The sequence below is a fragment of the Lampetra planeri genome, chromosome 1 (genome assembly GCF_965212315.1).
Source record: "Lampetra planeri chromosome 1, kcLamPlan1.2.h2, whole genome shotgun sequence".
In the NCBI taxonomy this organism is placed as follows: domain Eukaryota; kingdom Metazoa; phylum Chordata; class Hyperoartia; order Petromyzontiformes; family Petromyzontidae; genus Lampetra; species Lampetra planeri.
This window is the reverse complement of record NC_136107.1, coordinates 1914608-1933594: the sequence shown is the minus strand read 5'-3', so window position 1 is coordinate 1933594 and position 18987 is coordinate 1914608. Positions and strand designations below refer to the sequence as shown.

Sequence of the window (18987 nt, the reverse complement as noted above, 5' to 3'; positions counted from 1 at the left end):
TGTCTCGCGCCCCCTTCTCCCGGCTCGTGACCTCCTGCTGGCAGACAGGGCCACTGCACCTGCGGATCCCTCTCCGTGCCAGCAACCAGCCGCTCTGTGCCATCGTGACGCATTCCCTGTCACTGCACATGTATCCTGAGCACAAAGACCCATTTTGATTGATGTTCCGCACTTGGCGCTTACAATAAGCCTATCAAATCTCAAGGTATTCCATGAAAAAGTTTTGGGTGGGTGGCGGAGAATTTGAGCTTTGCTCTGGCTGAGATGACTCTTCCGCCCGTAATTAGCAGCGGGACAGACCACTGCTGGAACCCGGAGATCACCGTGCGTGTGTGTGTGGGGGACTCAACTCAACCTGCTAGGGCAGCGAGGTGCCATTTAGATTATAGCAGGAGAGCAGCTACAGTTGCTGGCTTTTATATACAACTGTTAATTGTTTATGGATGTATGTTGAACTTCTTTCGCACAGTACGTGGCCAATTGTGCCAATCAGAGGTGTGGGGGAAGGACAACAAACTAAACACAAAAGCCAGTTCGAAATAAATCAGCTTTCTAAAATCAGAAGAAAGAGCATTCCAGACGGCCGCAGAGGCGCATCTAAAAGTGCACGATGAAAGTGACCATCTTTGTTTGATGGCAATCCAAACAATCCTCTCGGACATTGGGTTTTCTTTGAGTGTTCCGGTCTGATCCCACGTGTAAAGCGGCCATTGTGGAAATTGGTGATTCTCGAAATGTATAACCTTCACAAAGGGGTCTTTAAAACCGCACGAGAGTTTCATGAGTGAAGATATTGAATGCGAGTGTCATAGTGTTATGTGCCACGGCTTTTTTTAACAGTGAACATTGTAATTGAGGAGGGTGGCTGGTTTACGAGCGCCGAGCGCTGTTCAGAAAAGCACTCCGCATTTTGGAGGACGTTTACATTTTTTTCACAGCTGCCAGTTTTGAAATACCCGTTCATTACGGTTATTCTTCGCGCGGTTTATACAAAGTTCACGCTAAAACGGAATGGCTCCCTTTTTCCAGGGGCAGGATCCTGTTTCCGCAAACAGGGAATCGCAAAAATGAAGCTGTGCACAACCGCTGCCTCACAGCACGTGCCTTTCGTCGACGGCGCTTGCTTCTAGCAGATGCAGATTTTTTTTTGTTTTATTCAAGAATCCTGCCCACTGCTGTGGTTGCAGTATTCTTCATCTCCCCAGGTCAGACTCCTCGACCATTTCACCTTTGCTCAGCCCCAGGCATTCTCTCCTAAATCACCCATCGCACTTCAATTACCGCTCGCTGCCGAGCGATTAGACGAGACTTACGGCGATTGCAGCGTTTTCCTTTAAACCCGGAGGGGCAGGAGCAGACATTAGGTCCCACGCACTTCCCACTGTTCATGCACGTGGGCTCGCACACGCCTGCGCAGCCAGACACAGCACAGGGGACCCACGGCGAAATCTGAAATCGGCGCCTGGTGCCCGCTGCCAGTTATGCGCGCACGCCATTGCCGCCTGGGCATTCCTGAAAGCAATCCAAAAATATAAATTCAACGCGCGCTCAAATTAACTGGTCGATAAATATTTCTTGAGCTCGCAAAAACCCGAGCGTTGTTTTAGGGGTTTTTTTTCCTCCACGTGTGATGCGGACGACCAAGCGAACGGCTCACGGCTTCGTGTCGGCCCAAATAAAGTTCCATTCGCGGACTTACGATTCCAGCGGTAGTCGTCTCGGCCAAGTGTTGTATATTTGAACAGCTGTGTAAGTACACGGGGGGGGGGGGGGTTGGGCCAGGGGCAAGCTGGCAAGTTGCGCTCATTGAACGTGTCCCCCCCACCGTGTCCGTCACGATGCTGTCTTTATTGTTATTTGCGCACGTGCAGTCGTACAGACAATCCCCTTGAAATGAAAGGCATTTCGAACATTTTCACGGCAGAATCGTTCTGCTTTCATTAGCGATGATCATGATGACGACGACGATAAAGATAACGACGCCAGCTCACTCTTTTGACAGCGGCGGCCCGTGTATCCCTCGCTGCAGGAGCAGATGTTGTTGCGCATGCAGTGGCCGCCGTTCTTGCAGGGAGGGCTGCAGATGGCTGGAAGTGCGGGGCGGGGGGGAGGGGGCGGACAGGTGAATTTGCACGTTTAGCTCGAACACTCGGACGGCACGACAGACCCCCCAGAAAAGTCGTCAGCCGGCGCGAGGGTCCGGGACTCACCGTTGTGACACTGGGCTCCGAAGAAGCCGTGCGGGCAGAGGCACACGCCGGGGCGCACACAGGCTCCCCCGTTGAGGCACACGGGGCTGCACACGGCTGTCGCACATTCATTAGGAGACGGTTCAAGCGGCGACACGCTGAAATGGATCGTAAAAGCGATGAATCCGAATCGCGAGCAGGTTTGGCGGCTTCACGCAAAAACAAAAATGCCTTGACGCAGTACGAGCCCGAGATGAACCCGGTACAATATTACCCCCGGTCACAAAGTGCGACTCTTTGATTTCAGTAAAAAATAAAAAAATAAAACGTTGGCAGCAGCGGCAGCAATATTTAGAGTACAGAGCCCTGTGTTTGGCGGCCGTTGATGGCGGCGCGTGCCGTTGTCTGCGTGCAAAGCCGGAGCTGGGCGCTCTCTCACCGCTCCCGCAGGTCGGCCCGTCCCAGCCCGGGGAGCAGCGGCACACGTCCGGGCTGACGCACTCCCCTCCGTTCTCGCAGTGCCTGTTGCACACCACTGCACGCGCACGCACAAACACGCACGTGGCGCGCACACCCACACGCACGCGGCGCGCGGTTCAGGGCTCAGCATGCATGCGTGCCACGTCTCGCGAGCGCTTAGCGATCGCTCCTCAAGAGCGGCTCCGTGCAAACTGTGCTGTGCATTTAGGATACGGTCATGGCTGCCAGATTTCTTTATGTTTTGGTAAACAGCGGCCAAGCCTCTGGGCAGAAGAGCTCAGCGGTGCCTTATTTGCCGAACTGGAGCCCGTAAAAGAGCGGAAATGTTCGACGATAAATGTTCTCAATAGCATTAGCACAGCAGCTTAAACACAAATCCTAATGTATAGGAAATAACCAAACATGGTTAAAGCGAGGGCCACCTTGCGTCCAGTCTGCCGCGAGACAGAGACGGCCTCTCGCACAAAACAGAGCGACACTTCGCGTGGGACGCACAACGGTGTTGGCCGAGTGGCCACAGGGAAAAGCAGCTGGAACTTACTGGTCTCGCATCTGGGGCCCAGGTATCCGTAGGGACAAGAGCACAGGTTCCTGGCGACGCAGGCGCCCGCGTTCTGACAGGCCGGTGTGCACTCCACTGCGTGAAAATCAAGCCGAGTGGCAGCACGGGCGGAGGGGAAAAGCGTTCTGTCACGTGGTCATCAGAGCAGCAAGGGGGCAATCTCAAGAGTCTGGAGGTGTGAGGACAAGGCAGCCCGTGAAGGAGCGAGCGTCGTGCGAAGCTTCACCTTCCTCGCAGATCGGCCCCTTGTAGCCCAGCGGGCACTCGCACACGTCCGGCCTCACGCACTTGCCCTGGTTCTTGCAGTCTGGCCTGCATACGGCTGAAGGGGACGCCACGTGCTCAGGGTCACGGGAACAGGTCCAAGCCCCGTTGACGCCAAGCCGGCGGGTGCCGCTGTCGTTCTAACGCAACGCAAAAGTCGCCAGACTCGGCCGACAAAACGCTCGAGAGAAACCGCGACGCGATGAGAAGTTTTCCCACCGATGAGGCAGTTGTAGCCTGTGTAGCCGGGCTTGCATCGGCACGTGTTGGGGGCAGAGCACTCCATGTTCTTGCCACAGGCGTAGCGGCAGAGCGCTGTGGCGACAGCATCGAACGCGATCGCAAAGGTTACGGGAATTTCGCCGAGGACGACGATCGAGGTCAAACGCAAAGCCGGGCGGAACGTTCGGATTTGCCGGGTCTGCTCCTCGCCGCAAACGCGGCGTGAGCGCGGTGCGGGGCCAGGGGGCGGCACTTGCCTCGACACGACTCGCCGTCGCCGTAGTAGCCGTGGGGGCAGCGGCCGCACTTGTATCCGGCGCCGCCGGGCGGGGAGTCGCAGAGGACGCCCTTAAAGCACGGCGAGTCGGCGCACGACAGCCCAGCCTTGCCGAGGCGCGGGGCCACCTCATTATGCTGATGCGTCAAGCCCGGAGGAGGTGGCGTCATCGCGGCGGCGCCGTTCGCGGCGGCCGCTTTCTTCCCGTGCGCAACGGCGGGCGGCGGCGCCAGCGCTTCAGATGCCGCGGGTGAAGGACCCCTCTCGTGGTCGGCGACGGATGGCGCTCCGGTCAGGGACCCGGCGGTTTTGGGCGCAACGCCCAGCTGAGCGTGTTTTGACCGCCCGTGCGTGCCGGGGTCGCCCGTGTGCGCCGAGCCACGGTGAAGCGTCCCGGAGGACGGCCTCTGTTGCACCGCAAGCGACGGCTTTGGTGCTCCGGGCAGCGAGTGGTGGGCGACAGCGGCCCGCACGGGGGGCAGCCGTGTCTCGTGAGGACCTTGGGTCAGGCGGGGGGATGGGGGACGACGACAAACGGGGACATTTACGTCTCAAATGACCGTGAAAACAGCACCGACGGCCACAGCTCAAGCATGACATTTACACAAGCGAATCATCAGGATTCCAGGTGGGCAGGAAGGGCACGAGTCTGGGTGCTGCTCCCCGCAGCGCATGGATTCTTAGGAATGGGACATTTACAAGCCACCAGCCGCTTGCTGCACTGCTTATAAAAGTTTACGGTGTTTCCTGTGCATATGAAACCTGCGCAGGTTTCGCATTCCCAGACCCCCAGCCGAGAGACTTATTCGTGCTAAGAATAGGGGTCTCATTATGTTCATTTTATGCCGTTAAAGAAGAAATGGTATAACGTTCAATTATAAAAGGTGCAATTAACCAGACTCTTTTGACAAAGGGCAACCACCGCTTTAATTGTAAGCACACCCATTGCTTTAAGAAAATCATCGCCGAAGGTGATACAATCTCGGAAGATTAAATCACCTCCTCAAATTGAAGGTGTAAAATATAAATGAAGTTAAATCCTGCAGGAGCACGTGTTCACGACATGCATTATGCAGTCCATAACACGTGTTCCTGTCAATGCTCAGACACATTTCCCAGGACTTTCTGCGAGGCCTGTCATAACTCCGCCTCCCTCACAATTGCTACAATTCATGGTTGCGATTCAATCCACGAATCAATATATAATATGGTGACTATAGTGGCCTCCAGCGGTTAGAGGGGTCAAGTGGTCAAGGTTAACGCATATATATTATGAAAATAGACGTTGAGTCTTACACTCGGGATTCGATGCATACACCGTGAGCTTAAGAATGATAATGACGATTCAGTGCAATCCTACTTCCAGCACCGCAGAATCGAAAGCTGTGGGCCACTGTATTGTGACATGCCACGTGACAAAATTACTAAATAAAATGCAACGTGGAGCACGGATGGGGAGAGAACTGAAACAAGGGGACGACTCGTCAACGGATGAACAATTTCATGTCAGAGTGACGATGAAAATTAACCCTGGCCTTCGGGCAAACTTGTAAAGCACTCCTCGGTATCGTGCTGATGAGTCTATCGGCAGCCCCGTGGCATTGTGTCAGAGCATTGGTGTGTGCCTGTGAGATAGATCTCTAGTGAGCCCCTGGTAAGATAAAAACATTTTAGTTTCATTTGTATATTTTTAAGCGATTTGTTTCACTTTCCTGTACTTTGCACTCAAATCGTGTTTTTTTTGGATTGTTTGTTGTTGTAACGTTCTGACCCGCCCATCTTGGACACCTCATCGGATTCCTCCAGTCGAAATAAATCTGATAAGAGCTTAACTTGGCCCACTCTTCCACGTCGGTGAGACATCTTGGAGGAGGCGTGAAGTTTCCACTCTTTACAGCGCGACCGTGCCGATCGACTGACCCATTCTATAACGCTGGGTGGACGGAGGCGGGGGTCGTCGAGATTTAAGAAACGCGCACCGTTGGTTTCAACTGCTGCGTCGGCAAATCTAACACGGCGGCCTCTGGGTCGCATGCGCTAACCGCCACGCGCTGGCTGCATGCCCCGTCGCTTGTTGTATTGTCAGAGTCCGTGCGGGCGGACCGCGAGCCTCTCGCTCACCTCGGCCAGGCAGCTTGGTGCAGGTGCGGCCGTTCCCATAAAGCCCTGGTGGACAGCGGCCACACGCGGTGCCGGCGGCAGGCGGCCTGCGCTCGTGGCACGGAACACCGGGGAAGCAGGGGTTACCGGCGCAGCCTGCCACGCGCTCTTGGGAAACACAAAGAGTCGCGCAAGGTCACGGCCGTCAAACAACGGTCATCTTGTCCACACACGGGCACAGCGCTGCGCGTGCGTGCTCGCGCTAAGAACCGCTCGCTCTAAAACTGGGGTCCGGCAACCAGAGTAACAAGAGGAGGCATTTTCTTTCCTCCGAATTTGGTAAAAACTTAATATTTCTCAAGCCGCGATGCGTGTATTAATACGAAACGGTGGCGCTTAAATCAATAACGCGACTAAGCAGTCCATGAAGGTTTGACGACCCCCCCGCCCGCTCTAAGAGCACACGGAGAACAAGATCCTGCGTCACCGGCCGTGTTTTCCCTGCGCCGCTCCCACGTTGGCTGGGGGTGTAAATATGCGCGACGATTTTCTGAATCGACATCAAATCTTAAGCTGGAGGTCACCGGATTTAAGCTCCTGCCACGGAATTTGAAACAACGGTGCAAGTTTTTTAAATCCCGCCCCGCCTGCGTCGCATGTGGTAGGGCAAGGTGTGGGCACACCCAACTCGGCATCATGCAACCAGCTAGGAAGAGTAGGCCAAATACCCTCCAGAGGGGCTTTCTGGAGGCCCTTCTGCCGGCAATGGCGCGAGCAAAGCAATTGCAAGGCTGCACCTCTTAAACAATGGTATGCATCGTATCGTCGCCTCTGCTAGAATCAACGTTTTTATATTCCCACATGTTGCGTTATGAAGAGTTCACGTGATAAAAAAATACAAATGCTGTATCGGAACCATGGCTCGCTCCAAACATCGTGCCAATCGATTAAATCGCCACGGCGGGCCGATGAATCGTTTTACTTCCCTCGCGTTCCCGGACCACGTGGCCTGGCTGAGTGCGCCAGACCGCTGAGTAGAACATATTGAGACTTTTAACCATGAGCAGAGTTAGACTTGACGTGGCCAAACAAATTCACACAAGCGGCCTAAGGATTGCCAGGTTTGCCGAAAAAAGTGGGGATGGAAAAGTCACGATGTGTGCCGTGAGCGAAAGAACGCCGGTTTCCTGTCGAACGTTGAAACTTTCCAGTGAATTAAAATCCCCTTGCGGCATTCCAGCAAACAATCCTAAAGGAGTGGTTTTAATTTTTATTTCTCGCGGTATATTGTAACTAAACCACAAGTGGAATATCGCGTGGAGATTGAACAAAAACATCAATAACAAGCACAAATAACAAAAACTCAAAACACAAGTCCATAACACTGCTAACGTTTAAAACGATATATTGACCCTTCTTCATGGTGGGAGCATTTACTTCACTTCCAACCATCACCTCTGCTATGAATAAAAAGCCATTGCCCAATACGTCACCTGTGATATTATTATATGTGCCATACATATTTGGTGACGTTGATCGATGTCTTGAGGGTTTGACACGAAATGAGATCACCCAGAAAAGCCTCACTCACACAGATTCATCTTTCAGTACCGTTCCTACTAAAGACGTTGATCCAATTCCTTACCGAGTAAATATATATTTTTGTTCGTTGGAACATTACTTTGACGATCAAACTACTTAGAGCCACATGGCCATCAGTTGCTCTTTAATAATATGGTTTTTCCCCTTTTTTTTCTGGCAACAAAACTGAAACCTTTTTACGATGATTCATGTCTGCATTAACCACAATACTTGCAGTCAAATGCAAACAAAAAAACACACTATGATAATATATGCATGTCCTTGAAACTGATTGGTCCACACCAAGGGACGGCTTTCTTTTGAGCCTCGACCCAATTGGTGCTCGACCAGAGGACGCCAAAAGGCGTACAGCTCACAGACAATGCACTATCAAAGTAATGAGGGCTCGGGGTGAGCATCTACATCATTAGACCTCCTTTCCCAGTACCAAAATATAATAAAAGGGGAAAAACCCTATTATAACTTGGTACTGGCAAAGGAGGTCTAATGATGTAGTTGCTCCATTGGAACCTCATTTGCCAGTAGCAAAATATGATAATTGGTTTTTACCCTTTCATCTGACAACAAAACTGACACCTTTTTTTTACAAGGAGTCATGTTTGCATAGACCACAATACCTGCAGTCGGAATGCGAACAAAAAACATAACTCTGATAATTTATGCACTGTCCTTGAAATTGATTGGTCCACACCCGAGACAGCTTTATTTAGAGCCTAGCTTAGAACCATGTGAGACTAGGCTCTAAAGAAAGCTGTCTCGGGTGTGGACCAATCAATTTCAAGGAAAGTGCATAAATGATCAGAGTTATGTTTTTTGTTCGCATTCCGACTGCAGGTATTGTGGTCTATGCAAACATGACTCCTTGTAAAAAAAAAGGTGTCAGTTTTGTTGCCAGATGTAGTTGCTCTTGAGTCATTCTAACTCCGCCGCATTCACGACGACACTTGCCAGGGCGCACGGGCTCGGGTGCCGCGCGGGGCTGGGCCGCCACGCGTGACGCGTCCCCGTCCCCCGCTCCCTGCTCGCTGGGCCCTCGCTCTGCCAGGGTGGGCCGGTGCGGGGCCGCGGCCGTCCCGACGTCCACGGGCCGGGAGGAGCGCCGGGCTTCCTCCTCGGGGCCTTCCCTGTGGCCGCCGGTGCCCGGTCGGGGGGGCCCTCCCAGCCCCGCCGCTTGGGTGGGGCGAGTGGACGGGGCTCTCGAGGTGATGGAGATGGTGGTGGTGGTGGTTGTGCCGGCGGTGATGGCTGGGCAAAGACAAAGCATCGCCCGTAAGGCCTTCGAAGACTGTTGGGGCAAGTGCTGTTTAGCGAGCACCTGTGAAGGCTGGCACGACGCACGAAGGGGTTGGGTGGCCAGCACCACGCCCCGCCGCCTTTGTCTCCCCAGTGGCGATGTTTACACGCCGCACTAGATTCTCATTTGTATGTATGTATGTAGAACTTCTTTCGCACCGTCCGTAGCCAACCGTGCTAATCGGAGGTTTCGGGGGAAGGACAACAAACGAAACACAAAAAGCAGCTCTAAAGAAATTAGTTTTCAATATCGCTGATTTAAAAGCGCATAGCTCCAGTGGCTTCATAATATCGGAAGGGAGAGCATTCCAGACGGCCACAGAAGCGCATCTGAAAGCGCGCGATGCGGTGACCGGCTTTGTTCGATGGCCAGCCAAAAGCCCACTGCTGCTACGAGCGTGCGAGCGTGCGAGCGTTGTGTGCGGAGGCCTCACGCGAGCAGGCGCGCCCGTCCCCCCGGTGGCCCGCTGGACAGGGCCCACAGCGGAAGGAGCCCATGCTGTTGGCGCACGGCACCGCGGCAAAGCACGGCCGTCCCCGGCACTCGTCCACGTCGTGGGCGCACGCCGGGCCTGTGGCGTCAACCATCGCGGCAAAAAAAGACAAAAGTACGACGGCGGTTTGCGTTGGTGGGGAGTTGTGCGGCGGCCATTCGTGGGGATGCCGTCAATGAAAGCCGCTGCGAGTTTCTAGCGTCTCCGAAATCACCGTCGTCGTAATCACCGTGGTTGTCAAACAACCACCATCGGTGGCACTTGGGCACGTCGCTTGTGCAGTCAGAGGTTACGCGATTGCCGTACGAGCATATGGCCTGATGAATTGGATAGAATAGGCCCTTAAAGGTTAAATGTCAACCAAGTAAACAGACTCATGGCCCGCTTACTTGGCAAGCTCATGAGCGCCAAATAAATACATGAAATACATTGGAATTTGAAAAGCCAATTATGATGGTAGCGTATAATATCACACAAATATCACAAGGAGTATTAAAAAAAGAATAAAAATCTGTAGCAAAAACAAAATAGACAATGAACATCACAGCGGGGTCCCGTGGCTCTGGTTTCGGAGGGCGGTAAGGTCCCAATCGGATTTTCTGATTGCAGGTGACATGAGCAGGTAAATTAGTTACAATTATAATTGATTAACTAGAGCAAGTATTTTTTTATAAATCATTATTGTATTGTTTGTTGTTGTAACGTTCTTACACGCCCCGACTGAAAAAGAGCTTTATAGTTCATCAGATTCCTCCAGTATAAATAAATATTCTGATTCTGAATGCATTTTTATTCAATGCTGTAGTGTCACCAGGTAATTGACTTCAGCATTACAGCGTATACCCAGAAGCCAGGTGAGGAAGCCTTCACAGACTGCCTGCAGTTGTGACACCGCTGCTGTGACTCGGCTGCAAGGTGACTATGGCCTGTGAGTGATTGTAAAGGACGGGCACACTGCAGATGGAACATCACCGGCACGAATTGCACTCGGGCTAGAATGGAAAATGCTGTCCTTTAATATGCATATCGTAGAAATGCACGTTGCCTTATATTGTGTAATTGATTACATTATAAAGTGAATACATATAATACATTCTAGATTTGAAGCTATCGTGACTGCAAGTATTCATACTCTTAGTTCACTTGATGCAGCAAATCTGGCTGTGACGGTCCCACCTGATGACGGAGACTTGTGTTGCCTCCTAAACGTCGTGATTTTTATTTTATTTTTATTCATTTTAATTTCATTTTTTACCTACGTGACTTTACCGAAAGAACTAAGAGTACATTTAATACAGAAATATTTTAATACAAAAAAATTAACCCGTAAAAACAAAGTTTTTCACTATAAATCCTTTATATGCGTGGCGGCTAGAGTCCTCTCGTCCTCTGGCTTGAGATAGCTGCCACCTATGGGTCAGATGATTGCCTGCCACCATTAAGCAATTGGTAATTAAATATAATAATTTTTTTTTTCCTAAAAAGTGTAAAAATTTGGAGGAAAAAAATTCACGAAAATTAATTGTCACGCACAACGAGTCTGTGTGCAAAATGTCAGCTCGATTGGATCACGGGAAGTGGGTTAAACAACGACCGAAAGATTTGCACGGTCGTAAGCGCGCAAGCAAGCAAGCAAACAAGCAAGTGAACTTAATATAAAGGATTTAAAAAGAGGCATTCGTCAAGATGACGGCACCGCGCGGCGAACGCCGTGGCGCCCGGCGCCCCCCCACCTGTGAGCCCGGCTGGGCACGAGCACGAGAAGTTGCCCACGCCGGCCACGCACGTGCCGGGCCCACACGGCGCTGCGGCGCATCCGTCCACGTGGCCGGCGCAGCGGGGGCCCGTGTAGCCGGCGCCGCACACGCACAGGTACTCGCCGCTCCCCGGGGGGCGGCCCACGTTGGTGACGCAAGTGCCGCCGTTCACGCACTCGCACGGCCTCACCGCCACCTGCGACACGCGGCGGCGGCGGCGGGGAGGTCGGAGAGAGTCACGGCCGCGAGCCGGCGCGATCGCCACTTCGCAAGGGACCACGAGCCTTTGAGTTTTATACATAGAAATATATTTTATATATTAATAAAACATTATATATAGCTTATATATTTTAAATAGTTTTAGATATATATATAAAACGTTTGCCATGTGCTGTAAGGCAATTAACCGCTTTCCCTTCACATGCATGGGTTTTCCTCGTATGATGTGGTTTACTGCCGAAAAACATTGCGGCAATATTCACAAGCAGGGCTCTTGTGAAGCAAGACTTTTGAGACTCAATGAGGCTTTCCCGTGTAAACGACTCCTGTATCAACTGCTGACATTTGAGTAAAAAAAAATTGTCAACAAGTTATAAAAAGTGATTCAATATGTAAAGTGACAATTTAATTCACATTACTGGCGACCTGCACAAGTGAAATTATGAAAATAAAAGCTCTGAATTTATGTTCAGTTGAATAAAAAAATATTTCATTAAATGAAACTATTTCCGTTCCTGAAGATGCGTACAGCATGTGGAGCTAAAACAACAGACATCGTGCCAAACAACACACGGCTACAAACCCAAAACCACGTCGGGAGAGCCGGACAGCACAACCGCGAAACCCTGCGCAGCGGAATCAGCCAGCCTTTTCTGGATTTCAGGCTGCAGCGATACAAGCAGGGGTCAAATCTGCGAGCGCGTAGAGTTGGCACCTGCACGACGACGCGGCTCTCGGCCGCGCACTCGTCGGCCACCGTGAGCCGGAACTCCTCGGAGCGGCTGCCGGGGCCCGGGCCGGGCAGGGCCGGGACATCCCACATGAGGAGGCCTCCCGGCGTGATCGAGGCCCCCGGAGGGCCCAGCTCCAGCGTGAAGAGCACGGCCGAGCCCTCGGGGTCGCTGGCCTGTAGCTGGAAGATGAAGCCCTCTCCGGCGAACGTGTGCAGCGGCTCGAGGCCCGTCTGCAGCTCGGGGGCCTGGTTGTCTGGGCAGCAGAGCGTGGCCGGCGAGGTGAGATGTGGCAGCTGTCAACGGGTAATCGCCGTCAACACCACCACCTCCACTGTGCACTGTGAGTGGTGGCGGTGCTGGTGCATGGTGGGGGGTCATTCTCAATGTATATACCCCGAGTGAGATGAACAAATTTATAGGCAATAGAAAAGTGAGATGAGGAGCGGACTGTGGACAAAAGATGCAGGAGATGTAACAAGATTCGTCTTCTTGGTTCTTTCGGTAAAGTCACGTAGAAGGGAAATAATAAATAATACAAATAAAACATAATAAAATACAATTCTCCCGACGTTTCGGCCACAACGCAAGCAGAGGCGGCGGGGAGTTCAGAGAGAGTCAAGCAGCCGTTGCGTTGTGGCCGAAACGTCGTGAGAATTGTATTTTATTATGTTTCATTTTTATTATTTTATTATTTCCCTTCTACGTGACTTTACCGAAAGAACCAAGAAGATGAATCCCTGCAGTCACGAAAGCTTTAAATCGAAATGTAACAAGATGTGTGTATGTACAACTCATTTCGCATCGTGAGTAGCCAGCCATGCCAATGGGATGGGAGAAAAGAGAAAGAGATGAGACAGCTGCAGTGCAATGACCGATAATAACCGCAGACAACTCTCGATGAGAGAGATTCATTCAATTTTTTCGATTGACTTCGTCTATTAGGATCTGAATTCGTGTTGATATTCGGTGCGTCCCTCTATTTTCCATGAATCGAAGGCCTATTGAGCCTCTTGGAGTCTTAATCATTTGCTTGGTTTGCTTGTGTGTTGTAGCGGCACCCCTGGTCGTGAGCACTTGATTCCCTTCCGCAGACAAGGGCCCGAGCTCAAATCCCCGTCGGTGGTTGACTCATCTCCCTGGGATCAACAGAATTAGTTTGACGTTGGTGGGGAGTGAGGAGCGGTTGATGCATGCAGACTGACCCCTGCCCTAGGAATGTCGAATTTCAACCGCTGACTGGAGGACTGCACATTACCCAAACTGGTCAGATAAAAAATGGTGACAGGTGACTTACACATTGTGCATAATATAGTAACCTATCGATCATGTGCACTGTAATGCCACGGTCCACGCTGATGAAATTCAGTGTACGGACTTCTGCACTTCAAATGCCTCTTACTCTCATTCAGGGACCAGGTGAACTTGGACACATCGGGCCTGCATAGCAGGCACGGGCTTGTGGGATTGATGTGTCCCTCTCCATAGCACAGTCCGTCGATGTTGCAGGTATTTTCCTGCGAAAGTGAAATTCCAAAAACAGAAAACAAAACTCGTGACACAGCCTCCCCCGTACGTGCATCTGAAGCAGCCGTTCACAGTTTGTGGAGCGTGTTGGACGTACGTGACTTTAACTTATTTCGCGCCGTACGTAGCCAGCCATGCTAATCGGAGTTGCAAAAATGTAGGCACCGATGGATTCAATTTGTCAATTGAAATTTTGTTCCAACGTTCCACCTTTTCTCACCTTGAGTTTGCAGAGTCCATTGGGCCTCGAGTCACACACCTGGCAGACTCCATCGTACAGAGTCAGGGTCTTAATGTCGCTCAGCTCGAGCCCGTCATTGGTGACCTGCAGAGCAACCACGGCATTCCGGAGTGAAGTGGGCACCATGACAGCGGTCACGGAAACTCTGCCACTCGCGTCGTCCATCGTCACTCGAGAGCAGAAGATACACCCGCTTCATCAACACCCTCAAGATGCAGGTCAAGGTCTCCACTCATCTGGTGAGTGTCATCACCGCCGCCGTACTCTCTAGCACCTTCAAAACAATAAGAACAGCCGCTGTGATGGGAGGGTTCTACGCTGGCTTTGTGTGACCAGTTACCTAGCGAGTACTCTACACTGCGTGTTGAGCAAAACAAGAGGTCCTGACTAACGCTCAAAATCAGCACGATGGCAACTGACAACAAACGTGCCGCACGACCCAAAAACAGCTGCGACAAGAGGTAACAAGAGATTTAGACGGAGGAGAGGATAGAGATACAGATGAGTCGGATTTGTAGACAAAGACCGAGATAGATGAGAGAAGGGATCTAGGTAACAGAGGGATGAGGGGCCGAGAGAGGAGGACTTCTTCATAATTCTGGCTACCGCCTGAAGAAGCTGGTTGCAATCGCCAGCGAAACGTCGTTCTGGTAATTGTCAACGTTGTGGGTTCGTTCGGACTTGTAATTCGTGCCAATGTGTGCATTTGTTCACGAATTCGGGGTCCCCCTAGGCGTTGAGTTTGCTTGCGCCAAGCGGCTCGTACCGCACCTGTATCTGGAAGCGGGCGAAGGGCTCCTCGTCCAGCACCGCGCCCAGCTGATCGCCCGCGGGGATGGCGGCCGGGGGCAGGGGGCATTCGACGGCGCGGCTGCTCAGCCACTCGGCGTCGACGAGCCGTGGCCCGTCGGGCACCCACTCCCCACCCACGTTCTGCGCACACAAAGACAAAGATTGCTCCCCCACCCACGTGTAGCCTGCGACGGACTGCTGGGGCAAGCGCCGTTAGCGAGTAGGACCCGCGAAGGCCGGCACGGCACACGAGGGGGTGGGTGGCCAGCTCCACGCCCGACCGCCTTTGGCTCCCCGGTGGCGATGATTTTACACATCGCACCAGGTACTCATTTGCGGCTGAGTCGACCTGGGGGGAGGCCCAGGACCGGTTTAGATAATATAATCGCCACCGGTGTTGGTAGCCGTGAGCGGGAATCAAACTCGGGTGGCCAGGTTCGTAGTGTGGTGCGCTAACTACGACACTACCGCTCGACACTCTGCACACACAAACACAGACATGCAGCATCCACACAGCCCCGATAGGGCCACGACCGCTCCCCTAAGTGTCTAAAATTATGTCGTAGCTGCTTCAGCGGCATTTATAAATGCTAAAATTTGGATCTAAATCTCTTGGAGGAGAGCTTTTAAAGAAAGGCTTTTTCTAGGGAGTTCGCATCATGTGAGTCCGCTATGTCCGGAGCCCTGCGAGGCCATCCTCTGGTCACGGTGTGCAGCTTTTCGTTTAATTCAAAGATCAAGTGTCTCCCCACTCCAAGGAACGGTTGGATTGTGCCGTGGTTTATATCCGCAATTCCCACGGAAAGAGCCCATCTTTTCTGAGGACGGCCACTGCTCCCTTTCAGCAGTGGTGTTCATCGCTTCCGCGGGTTGCGTATCAGAGGTTATATTATTCCACGTATATATGACATCGTAGTAATTCACAGTTCACGGTCAATCCACCGCCGTGTCGGTCACGTGACTCAGCGTGGGGGACACGAGTTTTTGTTCAGATATCATTCACCCACTGAAGTTAGCCATCGCTCGGAATCACCGTCTTCCTTTCGTTCGACGTTATCACACGATACAAGTGAACCTGCAGAGGGCAGTGTCACGCACGGGGTAATGCTGCCAGGAGGCGGCAGCCTCCTTGCTTTGCGTAAAATACGAGACGTGCCAACGCAACGGGGCATGTCACCGGTAATTATCGGACCGATTGGCGGCGTCGTGTGCGTGGCTCTTCCCTATTTCCCACGTCTTCTTCGTTCACAGGAGCATCCTGTCCCCCTTCGCGGGTGAGTGTCGACTGTACGATGCATTTCATATGCACGGTCACCGATTATACTCTCCACCGCCGGTGCAGCGAACGCCAAGCCAGCGAGCATCCGCCCTGACGGACGCCACCACGAATGGACCCCTTGCGTGCTGACGGCCGCACACGCCGCCTGCAAGACGTTTACCTGTAGGCTGAGGATTCTGCATCTCAAGGACGGGGAGTCCCTGAAGCCCTTGCCAAACACGCGCACGCTCGTGCAGTCGTAAGCGCGGATGTCGCACAGGCCCCCGTTTTCCAGCTCGGCAATCTGCGGGGGCTGACCTGCACGAGGCGAGGCACACGATCACCGCCCATCGCTTTGCACCGCGAGGGTTTTGTCAGCACGACAAACAAAGGTTCGCATTCGACGGAAACCGAGCGAACCCGCGGCGGGCTGCGAGGAGCGGAATCTCACTCTCGGAGGAGCTGCAGTCGTAGGAGCCGAAGCCCTGGGAGCACTCGCAGCCCTGGGGCGTGCACCGGCCGCGCCCGCTGCACCCGCGCGGGCACCGGAGGGCGTCCAGGGCCTCGGACGGGGCCCCGTCCGGTCCGGCCGCGCCTCCGCGCGCCTCCACGAGGCGCCGCTCGCACTCGTTCTCCAGGTACGGCACCAGCGCATCTGCCCAGCTGGGGTCGTCCTTGAGCTGCAGGTCGAGGACGCACGTCTGCTGCGCTCGGTCCAGCGTCTCGCGACCGAGCACCGGAGCGCAGGCCCTGCCCACGCCGGAGGCCGCCAGGGCAGCGACGCACAGGTCGGCGGCGCGCTTCTCCGTCAGGCCGCTCCGCGTGGGCCAGCGCAGCGGGGCCGCCGCCGCCGCCGGGCGGTGCCTGTCGCCGTCGCCCCCGGCCATGTGGTCCTCGGGGAAGAAGTAGCTGAGGCTCTCCAGGTCCACCTGGCTCAGACTCTGCAAGTTGTAGGTCGGCGCGTATTCGTAGTAGCTCTGCCTCTTCCCGCGGGCGGTCTGCCACCTGGCTCGCGGAGGCAGCGACCGCGTCCCGTGCCCCTGGCCTTCACGCTCCGGACGGATCCTCCTCTTCCCGTAGCGGCGCTCTCGCTGGCCCCCTGTGCCACGGTGCCCCGCCGCCGCCGCCGCCGCCGGCTGAGCCGTCTCCCGCGACCGCGCTTCGGGGCTCGCCGCGCGTTCCGCGACACCTCGACTCCCCGCCGGGGACCGGTTGCTTCCGCGCTCGTGGGTCGGAGGTCGGGACGCCGCCCGAGCGCCACGGCGCCTGCGGTTGTCCGGCACCACGAGCTCCTGGGGGTTGAGGAAGTCGGCGGTGACGTCCTCGGCGGGGATCAGGCCCGAGAGGTCCACGTCCTCGATGCCGAGGCACGTCGCGGAGGCGTCGGGAGAGGGCGGCTCGGGCGCTCGGTGGCGGTCGGGGCCCACGGGGCCCACGGGGCCCACGGGGCCCACGGGGCCCACGGGGCCCACGGGGTTGCGGCCGCAGGTGCAGTAGTTTCGCCGCGGCGGCGGCGCCTCGCCCTCAGGGAGACGGTCAAAGAGGCTCTCGCCCGGCTGCAGCCTGACGCACGGCGCACGGTGCGGCTCGGTGAGGCTTTGACAAACGCGTTGCAACGCTTTGCCGGTTAGATTAACACGTGATAGGCTTTCGCAACCGATGTCATCCACAATGCAGTTTTGTTTGGGGTTAGAGCGCGTAAATGTGTGTGTCGTTAAACCCGCCACCACCCGACACAGCCAATTAGTAAGGTTTGTCACGTAAACAGAACGTGACAATTCGTGACTAGTACAGCACTAACCGGTGTGTTGGAGAGCCAAGTCACAACATTTACAATTTGAGTATGACGTTTCGCCAGTAATTACAACCAGCTTCATCAGGCGACAGTTGTTGTTCAGCACGATGTCTGACATCTTGCTCCACGTTCCGGGAGCTTTTTTAAGGCTCCTTCAGCAAAGCTCCCAAACAACGCTCGCTGCCCGTGACCAAGCGGAGACGGTGGTTTGTGTGAACCCCATCGCGGGTGCGTGTGTGAGACTTCCCATCGAGGAGTGTGGCCAGTAGCTTACAGTAGAACGAGTTGGTTGCTTACCTATATCTGAATATCGGTGTTACTCTCCTGCATGGATGTGGGGGGGGGGGGGGTCCCATCAGGGCATTCCAGTTTCCTCCCACACGCACGCACACGCGTAAATACTGAACAAAGAATTGGCCAAATATTTCAAGCGAAAGCCCCCACCCCCCCCTTCCGCCCATAGCAAACGAGTCTTCAGATTTAGTGACGCTCTCCTGGGTGAATAAATAACGTTTTTTTAATAATTCAAATGCATTTCTCAGACCACGGGAACCACTGCCAAAGCGATACGTGCTTGCCAAGCCCGAGCGCACGGTGTGTGTGTGTGGGAGGGGGGGGGAGGGGGACGTCGCGTGGAGCACCTCCACTCGTCGACGAAGCGTCGCGGCTCTGCGGTATCCGCGCCCGAGGAGGGAGGCAGACGTTCCCCACGGCTGCCGTGGAAGTCGTTGCCCGCGTCGCCGTCCACGGTGCCGCACAGGCCTAGGGTGGCGTTCGCGTCCGAGCCGGGCGCCCGCACCGCGACACTCATCCCCCAGTCGCTCACGTCCACGCGCACGAACGTGCCAGACGGGAACGTGACCTGCGGCGGCGAACCCCGCGTGCGAATTCGTGACCTTCCGCCGTCCCCCCCCCCCCCCCACATCCCGTTTTGGCTTTTGCTTGTTTACAGTCGCTTCGTTCGTTTTGACTCTAAATCAATCAATCTATAAATCGGGCCCACGGTCCTTGTAAGTGTTATAATACTGAACATTAAGCCGGCTAGAACTTTACAAGATAGTTTTCTGTACTATGTTCGGAACGTGGCCGTGCACCGCAAACAAATGTGCCGGAGTAGCAGCTTTGTGTAAATTCGTCTAGCACGGTTGGCTGCGTACAGTGTGAAAGAAGTTCTACGTACATAC

At 54.0% G+C, this 18987-nt stretch overlaps 1 protein-coding gene across 1 annotated transcript in view; it reads right to left on the bottom strand.

The window, feature by feature from the left end:
* LOC144723108 (von Willebrand factor D and EGF domain-containing protein-like) overlaps positions 1 to 18987 on the bottom strand; it is a 38741-nt gene that overhangs the window by 3559 nt on the left and 16195 nt on the right. Inside the window, exons 11-29 of the mRNA XM_078601703.1 lie at positions 18445 to 18665; positions 16460 to 17571; positions 16190 to 16326; positions 14730 to 14891; positions 13938 to 14042; positions 13593 to 13707; positions 12175 to 12446; positions 11217 to 11436; positions 9424 to 9561; positions 8645 to 8866; positions 6116 to 6262; positions 3975 to 4493; positions 3715 to 3810; positions 3458 to 3553; positions 3211 to 3306; positions 2629 to 2724; positions 2211 to 2306; positions 1992 to 2087; positions 1314 to 1409 (exon numbers count right to left, since the gene is read on the bottom strand). Of these exons, the coding sequence (XP_078457829.1) occupies positions 1314 to 1409; positions 1992 to 2087; positions 2211 to 2306; positions 2629 to 2724; positions 3211 to 3306; positions 3458 to 3553; positions 3715 to 3810; positions 3975 to 4493; positions 6116 to 6262; positions 8645 to 8866; positions 9424 to 9561; positions 11217 to 11436; positions 12175 to 12446; positions 13593 to 13707; positions 13938 to 14042; positions 14730 to 14891; positions 16190 to 16326; positions 16460 to 17571; positions 18445 to 18665 (4042 nt within the window). The remainder of the gene's footprint in view (positions 1 to 1313; positions 1410 to 1991; positions 2088 to 2210; positions 2307 to 2628; positions 2725 to 3210; positions 3307 to 3457; positions 3554 to 3714; positions 3811 to 3974; positions 4494 to 6115; positions 6263 to 8644; positions 8867 to 9423; positions 9562 to 11216; positions 11437 to 12174; positions 12447 to 13592; positions 13708 to 13937; positions 14043 to 14729; positions 14892 to 16189; positions 16327 to 16459; positions 17572 to 18444; positions 18666 to 18987) is intronic.